Source organism: Girardinichthys multiradiatus, chromosome 10, assembly GCF_021462225.1.
Source record: "Girardinichthys multiradiatus isolate DD_20200921_A chromosome 10, DD_fGirMul_XY1, whole genome shotgun sequence".
NCBI lineage: Eukaryota > Metazoa > Chordata > Actinopteri > Cyprinodontiformes > Goodeidae > Girardinichthys > Girardinichthys multiradiatus.
Genome location: NC_061803.1, coordinates 2218270 through 2237672, shown reverse-complemented (window position 1 = coordinate 2237672; position 19403 = coordinate 2218270). Strand labels below are relative to the sequence as shown.

Below are 19403 nucleotides of genomic sequence, written 5' to 3'. Positions count from 1 at the left end.
ATACTCTTAAACATATTTCATGTTTTATCCTCTAAAACATGAAACACCCTGGACGTAGCTTTGCTGGCGGCTTTCTGACAATCTTAGAGTCAAGATAAGGGGCTACATTTTCGAGAAATAAACACGGAGAGTGCTGCTTTAGTAATGCTAACCATGCTAATCGCTAACATAAGATCCTAAACTCATTTTACAAAAATCCCTTTGTCTTTGCATTAAAGGATTAGTAAAACGTTGTTTTATAGAAACTCCTGGTTCTGATACAAATAATTAATGACAGTTCCGGACAGAAAGACAAGAAATACTGAATGTTATTGCTATTTTCTTGTAATGTAGTTCCAAAAAAGAAGTTAGAATCGGCTAAATCGTTATCGGCAGGTTAAATCTTTCCAAAAACCCGAGATCAGAAATCTGCAGCATAATCCTGGTAGGAGCATCTCTATGATTAACCATCTAACAGTGCTTTACAACATTGTGCTTGCATGAATTTTGATCTCAGAGTTGTTACTATTGCAGAATTTAGGTCTGGCTAGGTTTTAAGTATTTTCCCCAGCTGGGTAACCAATCTGTTTCATTAAGGGCAGAACACTAGTTATCTACCACATTTGAGATATTGAATGTTTTTAATCTGCTATCAGAACCTCACTGTAACCAAAATAGTTTAGTGCTATTCCTTTTAAAATGCTACCAGAAAGTCATCCTGCATGTTAGAGGTTGATGAAAACAAACAAACCTATGCATGGCAGGGGACTTAGGAGCATGGCTCCAGTCATCCATGCTCTTCATGCCACTCATCTGTTGCAGCTTGGAGCTCAGCTCATTGATGATGTTGGCTTTCACCCCAGAAAAAGGTGAGTGAAGTCTGCGACCCTCCAAGACCATACCCCCATGCTGGACTCCTGCTTGCTCATGTTCTGCAATGTCTCCCCAGACCACTGATCTAGGTTCCAGGGGCCTCTCTAAACAGGCAGCTAGGGCGGAGCTAAAGCCATCTTCAATTCTTCGACTTTGTTTGTGCTTTCTGTCGTCAACAAGACTTATATCTAAATTGGCATCTTCAGGGTGGCTTTGTCTCTGCAGCTGCAAAGGAGCCGGGTTGGTGCTGTTCTGCCTGCGTAATGCTATAGGCGGGCCCCTCCCTTCCACTTCCTTGTAATGAGACACCTTTGGAAAGACAGGGTTTGCCAGTTTGGAGGTGTGCACCTCAAATGTTTGGCCTCCCCTGTAGGCTGTGCAAGGATCCTGATGTTCACTGACTTTTTCTCCCTCGCCTCCTCGTCCATCACCTCCAAGTCCTATTTTTTCTCCTCTCAGGCCACCCAGTCCCAGCATTTCTAGATGATGGTCACTACTGCTATGGCTGTCCAGCTCCTCAATTCCAGAATCCACCACTGTGTCTTGCCAGTCTCCACTCTTGGGAATACCTGTACTGTAATAAGTGAGATCGGTTTCTTTACTTCCTGTGCTAAGGCTCATTTTGGCCCCAGCCATGCTGTAATCAGAGGATGCTGGAGAGGTTGTGGTGGTTGTGGCTGCAGCAGTTGCTGTCATTGTGTTTGTAGCATAGGTCATGGTGGTAGTAAGGGCAGCTGTGCCTCTGTCCTGGGCTGAGGTCTGAACACCAACCAACGGGTCATTAGCGCTGTAGTAAGGGTGTGAATGAGACATGGGCTGGGGTCTGTGTAGTGATGTGACAGGGACAGCAGCTGCTGAGGTGGTGGTGGTAGACGACGGTGCAAATATTTGTGGGGACGGATACGACGGAGAAAGCGCAGACTGCGTGAGGTTGGCCACTTCACTGTCATAGGAAGTGAGGCTGGAAGCGGCAGAGTCACCACCTTGTGAGGAGGTTTGGGGAGCATTTGAGGGCTTGGAAGATGAAGAAGGAGGTGGTGGAGGTGGAGCAACAGACATAGGATGTTGACTCTGGTGGTGGTGATGATGATGCTGAGAGAACTCCAGTGCTCTCTCATTCTTTCCATTAGCAAATTGTAGAGGAGGGGGCAAGGGATCTGCAAAAACAAACTCTTCATCTACATCTATTGAGGGAGCTGGCGGAGGAAGTACCATTAGTCCCAGGCCACCCGCCCCAGCTCTTGCTTCTCCCATTGTGTCATTAGTCTGTGATGGAGCTGTGGGGACAGTGTACTGTGGAATGTAGCTCGTGTTGGGAACGTTTTCCATCTGCAGATAGGTAGGTCTACGGGGAGCAGGTTGGGTTGGTGGGGGAGGAGGCTGAACAGACTGAGCATGTTTGCTTTCGTACATCTCCTTTTCTCTCTCTCTGCTGCTCTGTGGGTAGTACTGGGGTGAAAACTGGCTGTTTCTGTCCTCAGAGAAACGAACTCTAAGACCCTCCTTAGGTCCTCCCTCTTTTTCTCTCTCCACCCTTTCCCCACCTCCTCCTCCTAAGCGTAAAATCCTTGGTGACTGCGGCCGGCTTAAAGATGCAGGTGAGATGGTGGCAGAGGGAGATCCAAGGTGGAGGGACACCGGAGAAGTGTATGCCGATTGTGTTGGGGTTGCAAACAGTGAGGGTGTTGGGGTCTGAATGGGTGTGGGGAAGGCTCCAACTGTGGACAACTGCCGACCAAAGTGCCTCTCATCTCGGCGTGTCCTCCGGTCATCTTTCAGAGCTCGTTCTCTTGCAGCCAGTGCCAGGCCAAGTGGGGACGAGGGGTCAAGCACTTTCCCTGTTAGTGGGTGAATAAAGGTTGTAGGCTGGATACCATAGACTGAGGGAGCTGACTTGGGCTGCCCATCCTGACCAAGGACAGGTGAAGAGTACTCTGGAAGGCCAAAAGCTGGTGGCATGCTACTGGAATAGTTCATGTAGTTGTCTCCAGAAAACATGCCCTCATCTATAGATTTGGAAGGTCGAAGTCGAGGGGTAGGCACCTCCATTTTTGAGCTTTGCAAAGGCTGAACTTGGACCAAATGTGCTCCTCCTCCTCCCTCTCCTACTCCCCCAACTCCGCCTCCTGCCTCTCCTTGGATGTCTTCCTCTGATGACTGAAAGAAAGATGCGCTCTTTCTTCTCATGTCTCTTAATCGTTCTCTGTCCCTGCGCGTTCCTCCTCCACTAAATGCTGTGCCAAATGTTGAGGTATAGTCCAGCTTTTCCAGGTTTTGCTGTGAAGACACAGCAGGTGCAGCGCTCGATGAAGGCAAGGAATTGGGTGTAGTCGGTTGAGGTGGTGTGGAGGTGAGTGGTGAGGGTAGGCTTGTGCTGGAGTTGTCTGGGGCTGTGTTTCCAGAGGTTTGATCCTCTACGTCCTGGGAGGGCTCTGCTTCCATGCTGCTACCCTGGCTGCTTCGACCACTACTGCTGGTGGATGGCGCTTTGACAATGATAGTGGGGATGGGGATGGAACTCTTCTCTTTGGTTGCACCTCCTTTACCCCTATGTTGTCTCAGTCCATCCTCCACCTTTGACTGCTTAATCAAAGCTCCACGACCTCCGCGCCTCGCTACTCCCCTTCCATCTCCTCCACCTTGCTCCCGGTTGGGGAGTTGTGCAGGATGTTGTCCCTGTTGGGCTTTTGGCTTTGCACTTGTTGGTGGTGTGGCACTGCTGTATCCTCTCCTCAGCCCTCCCATTTTGCCACCACCTCTCCGAGGTGCCTCCGGCTCTCTTATAGACAGTCCATCTGACTGCCTGCGGAGGGTGGGAACCATGACCTGCTGGTTCATCCCGCCAGGTCCTCCCCTATCCCAGGCAGCCTGCGTACGATGTGCTGGCTGTGAGTGGAGCTGGTAGTGGGCTTGAGATATAGAGGGAATTGGCATAGCAGGCCCTCTACCAGTATAAGGGCCTGCAGATAAAGGTGGCTCTGGGGCAGACGTGTTAGGGGGTGGTGGGATGTCTTCTGGTCCTGGCACTGAAAGGCTGCGAGCCAGCTTCATAGCAGGTGGGTGGAGGTACTGCCTTTCTTCTTCTGTCACACCTAAAGCCCAAAACACAAAGTTACATCTAGAAAAAGAAAGTCATATATCAGTGCTGATCTGTAGTTACCAATGGATTTTTGACGCATCATGACTGCATGTTGAGGTCCGTGGCCTGGTTGAAAATGGGCCTGGTTATAACCAAATCCTTGGCCAGTCTGCATCATGCCGAAGGATGACTGCTGCTCATACGGTTGCTTCACCGTGTTTGAGCACATTTAAGAAGAAGAGCAAACAAAACAGCATAAAAATGTGTTTGAATGTAATGAAGCATAATAATCTGATCCTGAATACATATTCTCCAAAATAACCAGGTATTGTGTTTGCTGGTGAAACTGACTCAGAACAAACAACCCTGGTAAGGATGGTTAAAAGCCGTTACATAAATGAATCTTTTATAGCAGTAGCATAATTACACTATAAAAATGTAGAGAAAGACAGCCTTTAATCTGAGATGTAAGATCATTTATGTAGATCATGTCTACAAAACAATTGTTGTTGGTGGTACATTCACTGGCACCCCTGTTGTCAATATTTTGTGCAACCATCTTTAGGAAATAGGTCGCCGTTTTTAGTTTACTGGTAAAGTCCAGAAAGTTTTTTATTTTGGGTTAGGGTTAGGGTTAGATTTTGAAAATAACAAATTATCTGTGTTTTTGTATTTCTTAATAAAATCTTGATATAAATGCCATGTTTTCTCTTGTATTTGGACAATTTATCATTGGTGCTGAGCTTCAAGTGTCTGAGGATGGAAGGCCTCGTTACCAACACCCTAAGGTTATACATGTAATACAGGAGCTTAATTATATATTTCCAATACCGTTACAGTTTCATTTGTTTTAAAAGGATTGAGCGTTTAGTCCTTTGTGTTAAAAACAAACATTTCCTAACACCCCCCCACCCCGACTGAATATACAAGTCCTCAATTTCAAGGCTAGATTTAATAAATTTATTTTACCTGTAAAATTATACCTCTGCAATAAGAAATGAATGTATTTTAAGCCTTTTTCTACATCTTCACAGAGCTGCTCATAAATTTGTCCTTGTCTGTAAATGAACAGACATCTTTAGACTCAAACAGTTGATTTTTGTGTGGGTGGTCTGATGTCAGTCATCGCTCTAAAGTGCAGTAATGGCAGATAAAGCTGAAAAGCTTTCCATATATACATCCTTCTTACCAGCATTACTCACTTCCATATGTATGAGCTGTATCCTGGAGAGGGTGTGGGGGTTGTTTATGTTAATCTGTTCTGCAATCATTCAGAAATTGGGCTTGTTGTAGCCGTGACTGCATCTGGGACTACTTCCTGACAGTACCTCATTGGAGACGTTGGGAACAATACTCTTGCTCCGGTCCCTCTTGGCTCCATGACCCTTCTGGCCCTGGTTGTCTGATGTTATAGTGTGTTGGGCAGCAGCCAATATTTCATCAAGTTTATCTGAGAAAAGAATTAGAGAGAGCGCAGAAAGGAGCACGTTAAAGGGAGTACCCTCTTGACCCTTTTCAACACCCTCTCACAGTAAGACAAGTGCAGTGGGAGAAGATTCTTACTTAACGCCATCTGATAAACTGTCCTCTTCTTATCAGGAGCCTGAGAGGACTCATATTCTGCAAAATATGGAGGAAAAAAGAGGATCAAGCAGACCAACTTTTAATTAAAGCTCAGGGGCTGATCTTGCTAACGATAAAATCTGATATTCACCTGCTTTCTTCTTCCACGGAGAGGCAGCTGGTGTGTGCATTATTTGGGAAACACATATTAGGTAAGTCTAGAACTGCTATAAGGTTACATATAATAAGCAGATGAATGGGTGAAATACATACTTAGACGTATATAATAAATGCTGATGTGATGACAGGGATGGTGATGAGGACAGACATGATCATGAGAGTACATATTCTCGCACCTTTCTCCACTGTAGGCAGCACATTTTGGTGAAAAGGAAATAAAATTAGGTATTATTGTGATAAATGGAATTAGACAAACATCATCACTCAGCATCTTCCTGCTTTTTATATCTTTTAACCTCGCTTAACGATCATCTTTCTTCTTCAAGGGTTGTATTGAAAATGCAAATGACTCAAAATAGTCCTGCTTCTTGTAGCTGCTCAGGTAAGAGAAGATCAGACTGTACTTTCCTGGATAATTGTCCTGTCCGTCTGCATCAGCTCTGTTACAGCACCGCACCAAAGTATTTCTACTTCTTCAACTATTTCACCTTCTGTTCATGCTATAACCCCAGACTTCCAGGTAACTTATTTGTTTTCATGTGACAGCTGTGCATAGTCATGAAATGGGAGAAAAAAGATACATGTTTTTCATTCTTTTTTTTAACAAATAAAAATCTGAAAAGTGCAGTGTACATTATTACTCTCCCGTCCTGAGTCAACACTTCCTTGCTGTTATGTCTCCACCAGCATTGCACACCTGGAAGGCGTGGTAAGGCGTATTCGTCACTTCCTGTTTTCACTGTTGCACTCGGTGGATTGTTTGGTGTGTGAATCTCCCTCGTTTGATCTGATTTCTCTCTACTGTGATATTTCTTACTTGTTTTAATACATCTTCCTTATTTTTTACCTCCATCTTCCTCCCTGTTGGTTGGAGTAAGGGGGAGTCAGGTTTAGCCTAAACCGGCTCAGTTATGGTTGAGGTGCAAACACACCTGTATGACCCCTTCTCTTTTCTATTGGTTATAATCAGTCAGACAGAGAGAGGCATCCCAATCCTTGTGGTTTTTGTATAACAATGGTCATCAGTGGGCTCTAGATGGACAAACCTTATCAGTTTATTATTTTACTTAGTGCCCCTACATGTGGCCCATTCTGGGTGGCCGGGCTCTGGCACTTGGTGGTTTGGTCTGGCCTCCCCGGCAGCCCTGCGCCGTTCCGGACCCTTTTTGGGGTGCCTTGAGACAACATTGTTGTAAATAAGTGCTATATAAATAAATAAACTGAAACTGAAACTATCTCTGTAGTTATGCTGCTATAGGCTTAGGCTGCTGGAGGACATAACGACCACTTTCACCCTCTTCGCTACATTCTCACACTACTCTCCAATTTTGCATTATTTGCTGTTATTTCAGCTTTTAACTTTGTTCTCTCTCTTTTCTCTTCCTAGAAGCTACACCTGGCCTGGCTCTGTGTCTACCTGTGACACCTTTCTGGAGAGGGGCATCGTCCGAGCTTGTGCTGGCAACAACTTAATGCTCACCTTCTACAGATGATCCACATGGCCCTGTCTTTTAGTGTTTAACCCTTTCTCTCTCCTAGACATGGCTACTGACTGAGCTTCTACTGTGACTAACTCTATGTGCTCTCTTTCAGACTCTAACCTTGAAAACTGGCTCAGAGTTTATCTGTTCTTTCTTTCTAGATGAAACGACTAAAGGAGCTACATCCATTAACATTTACTTTTCCTTCCCATAGAAAGTACTCCTGGATCAGTGCTTCTTTGTTCTCTTTGTGTCTCTGCTCTGTTCTCTCAAACCTCCAGTCGGTCGTGGCAGATGGCCGCTCACACTGAGCCTGGTTCTGGTTCTGCTGGAGGTTTCTTCCTGTTAAAAAGGAGTTTTTCCTCTCCACTGTCGCTACATGCATGCTCAGTATGAGGGATTGCTGCAAAGTCAACACCAGTGACTGTCCACTGTCTCTACATACTCATCCAGGAGGAGTGAATGCTGCAAGTCACTGACTGGATGCAATCTGCTGGGTTTCCTTAGATAGAAAAACTTTTTAACCAATTTGAATAAATAACTGAATCTGACTGAACTGTTCAATGATTAGGATTAATTGGAATGTATGAGCCTGACTTTTGTGAAGTACCTTGAGACGACGTGTTGTGAATTGGCGCTACATAAATAAACTGAATTGAACTGAATTGGAGACTGTTCTTCACAGTTTTCTTTGCAAACTGTCTCAAGCTCATTTAGATGGAGTTAGTTTCAAGTCTTGCCAAGTACTTTCAATTGGACTTAATTTAGACTTTGACTAGACCATTCTAAAGAATAATTAGGCTTTTACGTAAACAATCTCATTGCGGGTTGTTGTCCTGCAGGAAGGTGAGCCTCGACCACAGCCTCAGCCTCTAACGGGTTTTCTTCTAGGATTGTCCTGCAACTCAGGCCAGTTTATCTGTCCCTGCTGAAAATAAGTCTTCCCACAGCGTGATGCTACCACCAACCTGTTTCACCATGGGATGTGAACGTTATGAAGGAAATTGGTTCCCATGGATTTCATTTGGGAGTCTTAGAATTCAAGGGGTCATAAAGGCTAAGGGAATAAATACTTGTGCTAGGCAATGTAGTTTTAAATGTTTTTTATCCCAAATTGTAAGATGCGCTGATGCAGCTTCATCAAAAAATGATTTCAGTGAGGTCCCACTAAAACCTAGGTGTTCATAACTAACCTTAATAATTCTATTAGATTTTGTTTGCTAGTATTTATCCTCCACATCAACTTACCCATGTCTTCCAGCTCTGATGTCATAGATTTTGATCGCAGGGCAATGGCAGGAGGGGTCAGTCTTTTTGTCTGCTGGGGCGCTGCCAAGGAAAACGGCCAAATGCAAAATATAATGTTTAGGGTTCTCGTAAACACACACAGTCACCAATGGCAGCTACATTTCATCAGGCTTTTTGGGATGAAGTAAACATGGCGTCATCCTCATCATCATAAGCAAAACACAACACCGAAAGTTACTTCCAGGGAAAATGTTACCTTTCTTTCGTGCTGTGTCCTCCAGTTCGGGGTTCCGAGCAACCATCACCACCTTCACCATGAGGCTGTTGCCGCCCTGTCGGATCATGTTGACTACCTGTCGATGACCCACCTTCACCACATTCTGGCCGTTCACCTGAGAAACCCAAAGCACCCTAAATGAATTGATGCACTGCAGTGATTCATATTTACATGGAAAGTAAAACATCTTTAAAAGGAACAGATAAGCAGACTTCACTGCCGTCTATTATGGATTATATGCTTTCTTTCATCTAAAATAGGCTAAATTATAGGTCTTTAATTTCCTGGCAAAATGTGTGAAATAAAATTTACAAAATACAATTTTATTACAGCATAATTGTTTCACGCTTTCTGTAAAATTATGTATATGAATATTTACTCAATAGGAAAACAAATCCAATTTTTAGAAATAAATATTTTAATAAAGTGCTTTTGAAAGAGCACCAGGCCCACAGCATTACAGATCCTCCACCATGCTTAACAGTGGACATATGGATATTTCCCACATATTCATCCTTTGTTTCCAACCAGAGTCACATGGAATGTAACTGAAAAGCTCCAACTTATCTCATCTGACCAAAGCATAGTTCCAGTTAAACTCTTATACTTCTACGTTTGTGATGGTAGGACAGAAAAGGTTTTTTCTCTGGAATTCCTTCAGCACGTAGAAACCATCTAATGGTGGTTCTGGAGACCCAGTGAGGTCACAGCTCTTGCTGCAGCTCTCCAACAAGGAGTTTTACCATCAGCTTGGGTCCTTGCACAGCCTTGTTTTTCACAGTTCCTGTTTTAAACGTTTTAATTATCCCTGTCTTTAGTTCTGAGCATACTTATGCAGTAAGCTATCTTCTTTTGGTGTTATACTTGCACTGTTGCCTTGCAGCAAGAAGGTCCTGGGTTCGACTTCCAGCCGGGGATCTTTCTGCATGGAGTTTGCATGTTCTCCCTGTGCATGCATGGGTTCTCACCGGGTACTCCAGCTTCCTCTCACAGTCCAAAAACATGACTGTTTGGTAAATTGGTTTCTCTAAAATGTCCTTAGGTGTGAATGGGTGTGTGTGTGGTTGTATGTCTCTGTGTTGCCCTGCGGTGGACTGGTGACCTGTCCAGGCTGTTCCCCGCCTATAGACTGCTGGAGATAGGCACCAGCTCCCCCTGACCTGCTATGGAATAAGCGGTACAGAAGATAAACTTGAATTGCATGTTCTCCTGTCTTTCTAATTTTGAAGATGCCTAAAAAGGGAAATTGGCCTTTGTGTCACACTATATTAATACCCCAGGGAAACAGATACTCTGGTGAGGAAAGGAAAGTATAGTATTAATAAAAAAAATGGGACAATTATAACTATTTTAGAGGAGCTGTTATGATTACCATGAATTCTACTGGTGATTATTGACTAACGTGACATGTTTTTCCCACGGAATAAATTGCTCACATTAAAGTCATAATTTTTACACATCTGAACAACTGGTGCCAATAAGTATTTATGCATCCGCAAATATCACTTTACTGCAACCAGTTCTGAATTCCCACTCTGGTCAATGCTTTGTTTATGCTCCAGATTTCCTTTTGATGGACTTGTAGGACCAGACTGTACTTGTTGCACCGAGTGTGTGGGCAGTGGAGTTAAACTGCAACTAGTTGGAGCTTACTTTAGTGCAGTAGGTTCTGTTAATTAATTTCAGATTCTTAATATATGTATTTAAAAGAAGTCATTATTAGAGTATTTTAAACCGTCAGCCTTACCTCGATGAGGAAATCCCCCATCCTCAGGCCCGCTCTCCAAGCCACGCCCCCTTCATCCACAGACTCCAGGTACTGCAGCGCAGGGAAGGCTGGCGTTGGAGTGAACTCCTCTATGGGAGTCTGAGCTGGAGGGAGTAAAAGAAAACAGAGAAATAATAAAAATATCAGCTCAAGAAATGTGGAGGTCACAGACTACATACTGGGTGGCATATGGTACATTTTAGGGGTCAGGTTTACCTTTGGCTCCTCTGAGTACGAAGCCAAAGCCTTCATTGTCTTTCTTCTGTAGGAGCACTGTCTTCTCCTTGATGATGTAGTCACTGTAGAAGAGAATTCACAGGAAGAGGGGGAATGAGGATGGAGAAAGAAAAGTTTAAAAATGGAATTGAAGAAACCTAAATGAATTTGAGGCCTAATGTTAATACAAAAACATTGTCCTAAAGTGCAAATAATGACAGCTATACTGCATCACATTATTATATCACACTGCAGAAAGAGATAGGTTGGGTTGAGAAGGCCATAAAGGAAGCATTAAATTTACAAAGAGGTTGATGGCAGGGGTACAGTTAGTCTCATAATGATCTGACTTTCCACACCATGGACTGATCCAGCTGCAGCTGATGAGTACTGAGCCAGGAGGAAGAGCACATTTGAAAAATATGCACACACACTGTTAACGGAAACAAGCGAATGCACCTAAATTGTTCTGCCTCTGGCAGCTTTTGGATGGATGCTTCTTCACTGACCCCCGAGTACCACTACTGGTCATACATGACACTTCAAATCATGAACAAGATGAGGTCGGACATGCTGATACTCCCTGGTCCTGCCTGTACAAACAAATTCAAGCATGACAGGACAGAAAACAACCATCGCAGCAGAGAGGGATGCAACCTGACTATGAGGAGTTTAGAGCCTTGGCAAGGTTCCTTCATTGTCTAGGGATGACTGGGACTCTTGTCCGCTCGGCTTTACTCTGAGGTAGGACTGGTTAAATGGACTCCAAACAGCCGCACGAAGCCTCATCTCATGACTCACTGCTGGACTTGACTTTCCAACGTCAGTTCACTCTGCCTTGCTTAGAGAACTCCGGGGCTCTGTGATCTGAGAGGATTTACAGATATTTGTTTCACAGGAAGCTCATATCTGTGTTGGTTTGTGTTTCTCGGTTTACCTCAGTCAAACTGAAACCAAGTTGGTTTCAAAGACCGACTGAACTGGTAAGCAGAAATAATCACTGACTGCTAAAACAAAACAGTTAAGCTTCTGTGGATGTCTTAAAGGGGTAGTTCAGATTTTTTGAAGTGAGGTTCTGTGAAAATATTATCAGTAATTGTTACTTTACCTGCAGCAGAAATATGTGATGATGCATTAAGCTTGTAGAAAAATAAAGAGATGGCTCAGAGTGGTGAAAGGCTAAAAGCCTGTTAGTCAGGGGTTCCATTTTAGCTGATTTTAGCCATTTAAACATGTTTGTTTCTACAGCATGCAGATCAGTCTGTTCACGGAGGCTGAAGCTAATGGCTTTCTGTGACCAGTGGACTTCTGCATTGTGTGTGATGATGGTTAGACAACCCAAGAAACACCAGGACTGCCTTTTCCATTTATTCAACCTGACAATCTGAAAACATTAGCACATAGGGTGAGCCACAGATCTCCTGCCCAACCTACACGGAACAATGGTCCATGTTAGCATCCACCGCAAACTGTGGTCATAACAAGGTCAAGCAATTAGCACATTCAAGTGCCATAATGGCAAACTAGCAACTCAAGTACATGTACTGAAAGACATATCATTGATGCAAAGAAGAAAAATAAACATCTGAGCAATAGTAATAAAACTATTGTGGTGTATTAATTAAGTTTTCCTGACTTGCCCATTTGCATTAGGCGGTTATTTACACAAAAAGTTGGTTGTTATTTACACAGGAAATGGGGATAAGAAGCAGTGTGCCACCACTTTTGCCTCACTCTGTTACATTCTCGTACTACTCTCCAATTTTACATTATTTGTTGTTATTTCTGTTTTAACTCTTTTTAGAAGCTACACCTGACCTGGCACTATGTTTAGCTGTGACACCTTCATGGAGGGGGACATCAGCTAAGCTTCTGCTGCCAACAACTTAATGCTCACCTTCTACCGATGATCCACATGGCCCTGTCTTTCAGTGTTTAACCCTTTCTCTCTCCTAGACATGGCTACTGGCTGGGGTTTTACTGTGACTAATTATATGTGCTCTCTTTCATCCACTAGAGTTCATCTGCATATCTGTCTTTCTCTCCTAGATGAAGCCTCTAAAAGAGCTATAACCATTATGTTTAACTTGTCATTCCCATAGAAAGTACTCCTAGATCAGTGCTTCTTTGTTCTCTTTGTGTCTCTGCTCTGTTCTCTCAAACCCCCAGTCAGTCGTGGCAGATGGCCGCTCACACTGAGCCTGGTTCTGGTTCTGCTGGAGGTTTCTTCCTGTTAAAAGGGAGTTTTTCCTCTCCACTGTCGCTACATGCATGCTCAGTATGAGGGATTGCTGCAAAGTCAACGCCAGTGACTGTCCACTGTCTCTACATGCTCATCCAGGAGGAGTGAATGCTGCAAGTCACTGACTGGATGCAATCTGCTGGGTTTCCTTAGATAGAAAAACCTTTAACCAATTTGAACAACTAGGATCTAATAATAATGGATGTACTTGATTTTGAATCTGATGTATGATTGAGGGCTGCATGGTGGTGCAGTTGGTAGCACTGTTGCCTTGCAGCAAGAAGGTCCTTGGTTCAATTCCCAGCCTGGGGTCTTTCTGCATGGAGTTTGCATGTTCTTCCCGTGCATGTGTGGGCTTCCTCCCACAGTCCAAAGACATGCCTGTTAGGTTAATTAGTCTCTCTAAATTGCCCTTAGGTGTATGAATGAGTGTGTGTGTGGTTGTTTGTGTGTTCCCCTGCGATGGACTGGCAACCTGTCCAGGGTGTACTCCGCCTCTCGCCCATAGACTGCTGGAGATAGGCACCAGCTCCCCGTGAACCACTATGGAATAAGCAGTAGAAAATGACTGACTGACTGACTGTATGATTGGATTAAATTAATTGTATTCATAAAGCGACATGTGTAGTCAATAAAAATAAACGGAATTGAATTCCATAATCTTCCTGTGTCCAACATCTACCCAGACATCTAAAGCGTCTCTGGTAGGAGTAACTTTCTGATACAGAAGGAAAGCGGTGTTGAAAACTAAACTATTACAGCAGTTAAAGTTAACTCTGGTATACTGATGTTTTTTACTGCCCTAGCAGTTACTTATGGCACAAACAAGACCATCCCTGGTGGGATCACTGCCTCCAAATCTCCATTCCCAATAAAAATAATTATCTGTTTTGTTGTGAATGACCACCTGATGCAAACATGATGACATTTTAAAGGTTCAGAAAATGACCTTCACATGAACGTCTTTAGCCTTGTTTGTACTAGCTGGCCGCTTGATCCTCCAGGACCAACTCCTCCGGTTTTGTATTAAATGAAAACAGCAGCAGAAACTCAAAAAAAAATAAAAATCTTGAACTATCCCTTTAAGAGGCAGTAAACATTGAATTTTTAGGGGTTGAATAGATTTTACACCTCCTACTTATTGCCAGGTTGCGTGCAAAACTTTCTTCCTTTTGCTCGAGTCAACAGGCCTGAAGTCTGCATGGTGGCAATGAAAACTACATTAACCATAACATAGCAGCATTTTAACCGCAAGGCAAGCCTTTCATTCATTTTTACTCATGTAGTATTTTTAAATATCTGGCAGGAATCTCCATCACTGCTGGTGCATTGTGCATCCACGTCTGAAACGCCCACTGGTATCAAAGCAGCAATAACACAATAAAACTATGACCGACACTTTCACTGCACACACCAACAGGGTCTGGTGTGGCTGATCTGGCAGTGCACAAGAGGAAAACCAAGTTTGGCTGTTAAATCACAGTCATAAGCCTCGGCCTCCAGGCCCCAGGATCCACACATCGATATTAAGCCGTAACTTTAGCACTGAACAGACGATCACTGGTTTCCCCCTACTGAGGTCCTTTTCTCGTGTGTTCTCCATCAATGTTACTGTTTTCGCCAACGCTCAGCCGCCTTCCAGCCATCTGCTCCTCACACCTCGGTCCTTTTTCTCTCACCCTGTCCTCCATCATGCTTTCCCTCTTCAAAGATCAAAGTAACGCAGAGTGGGTGGATAGATCCACCAGGTTCTTAATCCATCCATTTGTACAAGAGGGAAAACGTGGCCTCTGCTGGTCCCCCAGGGGGGCTTCGTGGTTCCACAGCCGGCTTAGATGAAAAGACAGATTGCTTTTATATACTTTAAGCCATTCCACTCATCTATCAGTGCAGTGGTGATCATAATCTGACAAGCAGGGCCATAAAAAGCACAACAGTCTCTGGTTGATCACTGTTGGCTATCAGGTTAGGTTACTGGAGACTGAAGTTAATAGGTACCCTCCTGAGTCATCCTCTCTCCTATTCACAATCAGTGAGGGGAAAAAAGGCGCCATTTTAACCATTCACCTGCTGAATGTACACACACACAACACACACACACACACCCACACACACACACACACACACACACACACACACACACACACACACACACACACACTGTGGCTGTACAGGAAGGGGCTATCACCGGCAGCACAATAAGTAAAGCAGTTGACAGATGTTAGGGACACACATTGTGAATCAGGAGAGACACTCCCACAAGCAAAGCATTATGACCTCCACATGAAAAACACCTCTTCCATTTACGACACACAGTTAGACAGAGATAAGATATAAACACATATGGATTGATGCGTGCAGGCAAAAGGAAGGCAAATAGATGACTTGTATTTCTAATTAATCCACAGAAGCACAGATACGCTTCAGTTTTATCCTTTGGATGTTTGAACCAAAAATTTACAGAGAAACAATGAGAATAAATGGGGAGTCCAGGTGAATTAAAACGATGCGCTAAAAGAAACCATGACTCAAAGAGAATGAAATACACCCACATTGTCTGTCTAAAATGCATCAATATGTGCTTTCTTTACACACACACACACACACACACACACACAGCCTTTAGAAAACACACGAGAGGAAGACACAGGAACAAACATGTTGCAGAGACTCTATCCACTAGCCGTTTCTCTGCACAGACATGCACATGCATCTGGAGAGCGAAACATGCAATTCTGAGACCCACGCACGGATTCTCACACTCACAGACGCACACACATAGCTTGTTAGTCTGGCTTTGAAAAAGGCACGGCCTCTCAGTAGCATCATCTACCTCTCCCCTCTCTCCATTGTCCTCTCCTCACATCCATAGCCAGCCAATGAATGAGGAAACAGCCGCTACCTGTAAATGAACCACACGCTCCTGTTTCTGGGGCCCAGTGATGGCCACGAAGAAGAGAGGGAGAGAGAAAAATCTCTCTCTCCGCATCCCCCCATTGCCATGTACCCCCCTCCTCTCTCTCTCTCTCTCTCTCTCTCGTTCTCTCGCTCTCCACCGCCACCTCCTCCTCTCTCCCTCCTCTTCCTCCCCGTCTTCCAGTGAAAGCTCAGCCAGTGGAGATTGCGAGAGAGAGTGTGAGAGTCTGCAAACCCGCGTACTTCAGACAGGAGGAAGACAATGTGATAGAAGGATGAAGAGAGGAAGAGGGTGCTGGTGTGTGTTGCTGGTGGGCAACAGGAGGAGGACTGTGTTGCAAAACTGGGCTGATGAAGAGCAGAATTTGAGGGGTGGGGATGCAGGGGATGGGGTATAAAGCGCCTGCACTTGTGCATCTACACACTGGTATGTACAATTATGTCACAGCTCATTCCAACCCTTGGATTCACTCACATTCACATTTGCCAACTTTGTCCCCTTTCCTCCCTCTTCCCTCCCTTCAATCACAGAGCTGCCATCGTCTTCCTCTCTGCAGCTCCCTCTGAGAATGTCAAAAGGCCAGGCAGCGGATAAAGAACCTCACCTTGCTCACCTTCACCTCGAGGACGCAATTATATGCAACCAACTTATCACAGGTAAGGCAACATGTTGAACCAAAGGCACAGATGCATTGAAGTGAAATGAATGGATATGGAAGCTCCTCAGCACAAGGACATGTCAGCTGTAAGAACAAAGAACTGCTAAGTCCTTCTCACCAGCCCTGAGGATCCAACTAATGCTTCAGCCTCCTCATGACTCATCAGCAGGATGATGTATTTGCACTCCAAACCCCTGCCAGTTTCATGTTCGCATTCATCCTCATTCTCAACAAGACGCATAGCTTCATAACAAGCAGTCACAGCTGCTCAGAGCGTCCAACAGAGCTGAAAAAAATCCCTTTTTATATAACATTATTGGGTTTCCAACATGGGCAACAAGAAGGGGAGAAGGCAGCATGAAGAGGAAGGAATAAAGCAGAGAGGTCACATGTTCACAGCGAGACAACAGAGAAGAAGAGCAGCTCAAACATGGGATATTGGAGACATGATGATTTAAGGAGATTCTGTTTTAACACAAAGCCCAGCAACATGGTGGGTGTGTTTCCCACATTAACTGGATTCATGGTGGTGAACAGAGAGGAACCAGTTTGTCCTCCCCACACTACAAGGACAAACTCTGAAATCGCTCTGGTCTTTCCTAACACCTGGTGAGAAGAGAACAGAGCTTCTCAGCTTCAGATGCTCAAAAAATCATCAAGAGAAGGGTTTTCTGACTTAATGCAGCATGTCTTTATTCCTGGTGATCACTGCTGGTCAATGAAAATGTCAAACAAACAGTCATTCAATAAATCCATTCAATAAGTTCATTTATTCCAGTAAGTCCATCACTAAGTGAAACATGTAGTGATTTATTTAATGTTTTCAAGCATTTATTTCTGTTAATTATGATGATTTTCTTCCAACATCATAATATTAATATCCTGATCCATTGAACGAGTCTTTTTTAGAAATAGAAACTGGAAAAATGAAGCATGCAATTTAATTCAAGTCACTTCTGTGTCAAGATGTTGCAGAACCACCTTTAGCTGGAGTTCCAGCTGCAGGTCTTTTCTGGAGGTCGATACAAATGTTTGGCTGGTTCTTCTTTGTTAGTTGCTCAGAGTCCATCTGTCACTCCGTCGGACTGGACCTTGACTGGGCTACTCTAACACAAGCATGGGTACCATCTGAACCAGGGGTGTCAAACACCAGGTGTGTTGGACCAGATGTGTCTCTGGTACCTCCCAGTATCTCCTCAGGATTCAGCCAGGTTCTACAGAGTTCTGCTGATGGACTAATCATTTGGTTCATTCTGGTGTGTTGAAGAGAGACGCATCTAAAAGCTGAAGGACTGTTGTTTGACACCTGTCTATCTCCCCATCAACTCTGACCAGACTCCCTGTCCCTCTTGTGGAAGAGTATTCCCACAGCATGATGCTGCCGCCATCATGTTTCACTGTGCAGGTGGTGTGTATTGAATAGTGCTCTGTCATATGTAACTTGGGATATTGTTTTATAACTAAACCTTGCTTTACCTTGGGCCATCGGTACCGTCGTATGCTCCAACAGTGACGTTGCGGAAAAGCTTCCTCTTGGCCTTCTCACTCCGCGTCTCTAAAACACACATCCAGGGAAAACATATGTTAAAACTACCAGCTTGCCCATGACACTGTCTTTTTGCACGTTTGTCAACGCAACACAAAAGAGACAAAGATATTTACAGCGTATTGCTGTGTCCTCGGTGCTGTACATGGATGGGAACTGTTGCAGAAGTGTGTTTCTGCGCTGGAAATAGGCCAATACGTACATGCTTTCTGGTGAATTTGTATTTTGTGTTTGGTGTTGCTTTTATTATAAAAAAAGAGACAAAATCTTGACTTTAGGCTCTTGTGGAACATTTAGGTGGATGTATTTGCAGATAAACAGCAAAATGGAAACAGCTTTTTCTGACCAGATGAAACAAATCCAACACATTTGGTGTCCTTCCAGGTTACAGGTCAAATACACCACAGACTGAGTGATAATTTAAGTACAACATTTGTAATTTTACCTTTTTCTTTGTTGGGCGGGGCTACCTCCTGCACACAGTCAGAAGGAAACCAGCCAGTGCGTCCTCTCGCCGTTCCCTCCCAGTATCCCCCCTCTCCCACACTCAGCACTGAGAAAGAAACATCTATATGTTCATACATGCATGAACAAACATATTCACATTTGTACATGTAGGCGCCAGTGGACAGTGATCAGTGATCAGATCACAACCATCAAATTTAAGCACAAAGCAAACAGGAGGGTCGACACCCTGCTCGGTATGCAGCAAATGCTAAAGTATTCAGACCCTTTGAACCTTTTCACATTTTGCCAAAATAAAACACAAACTTTATGCAATTTATTTGGATTTTATGTGGTCTATCAAGACAAAGTCGTGCATAACTGTGAAGTGGAAGGGAAGGAATAAGTGTTTGAAGAAAACCTTTAAGAGGCTGCAGAAGACCTGAGACTGGGGTGGAGGTTCACCTTCCAGCAGAAAACCACCCTGAACATATAGCCAAAGATGTGATGGGATGGTTCAGATCAAAGCATATTGATGTGTTAGGATGGCCTAGTCAAAGTCCAGACCTAAATCCCATGAGAATCTGTGGCAAGACACTAATTATCCAGTCTGACTTAGCCCTAATAACTTTGTAAAAAATTGGGAAAAATTTCAGTTTTTGTCTCATTTCTGCCCACTTCACAGTTTTCCATCACTTTGTGTCGATCCCATAAAACCCCATAAAATCCCATCATATCTCACTAAATCTCAATAAAATACACTGAAATTCAAGGCTGTAATGTGACCAAACAAGGCAAAGGCCAAGGGGCATGAACAATTTTCAAGGCAGTTTAGGTTAAATGAATTGTCTTGGCAATGATAATAATACTTTACTATCCTGACACCTAGTCACCCAGCTTTCATGTACTTCTACTGTTAGCTGCTACCGTCT

At 44.0% G+C, this 19403-nt stretch overlaps 1 protein-coding gene and 1 long non-coding RNA gene across 3 annotated transcripts in view; one reads left to right on the top strand and one right to left on the bottom strand.

The window, feature by feature from the left end:
* The window catches only part of LOC124875190 (SH3 and multiple ankyrin repeat domains protein 1-like), a 71011-nt gene that overhangs the window by 4259 nt on the left and 47349 nt on the right, over positions 1-19403 (bottom strand). For both annotated transcript variants that reach the window (XM_047377172.1, XM_047377173.1), the window contains exons 15-26: positions 18473-18580; positions 17958-18036; positions 10665-10747; positions 10428-10552; positions 8660-8795; positions 8404-8484; positions 5851-5859; positions 5646-5672; positions 5495-5551; positions 5260-5381; positions 4013-4139; positions 731-3944 (exon numbers count right to left, since the gene is read on the bottom strand). In XM_047377172.1, coding sequence (XP_047233128.1) covers positions 731-3944; positions 4013-4139; positions 5260-5381; positions 5495-5551; positions 5646-5672; positions 5851-5859; positions 8404-8484; positions 8660-8795; positions 10428-10552; positions 10665-10747; positions 17958-18036; positions 18473-18580 — 4168 coding nt within the window. The remainder of the gene's footprint in view (positions 1-730; positions 3945-4012; positions 4140-5259; positions 5382-5494; positions 5552-5645; positions 5673-5850; positions 5860-8403; positions 8485-8659; positions 8796-10427; positions 10553-10664; positions 10748-17957; positions 18037-18472; positions 18581-19403) is intronic.
* LOC124875192 lies at positions 16123-18299 on the top strand. Its single transcript, XR_007039990.1, has 2 exons — positions 16123-16249; positions 16354-18299. It is a non-coding gene; the product is annotated as an uncharacterized LOC124875192 (long non-coding RNA).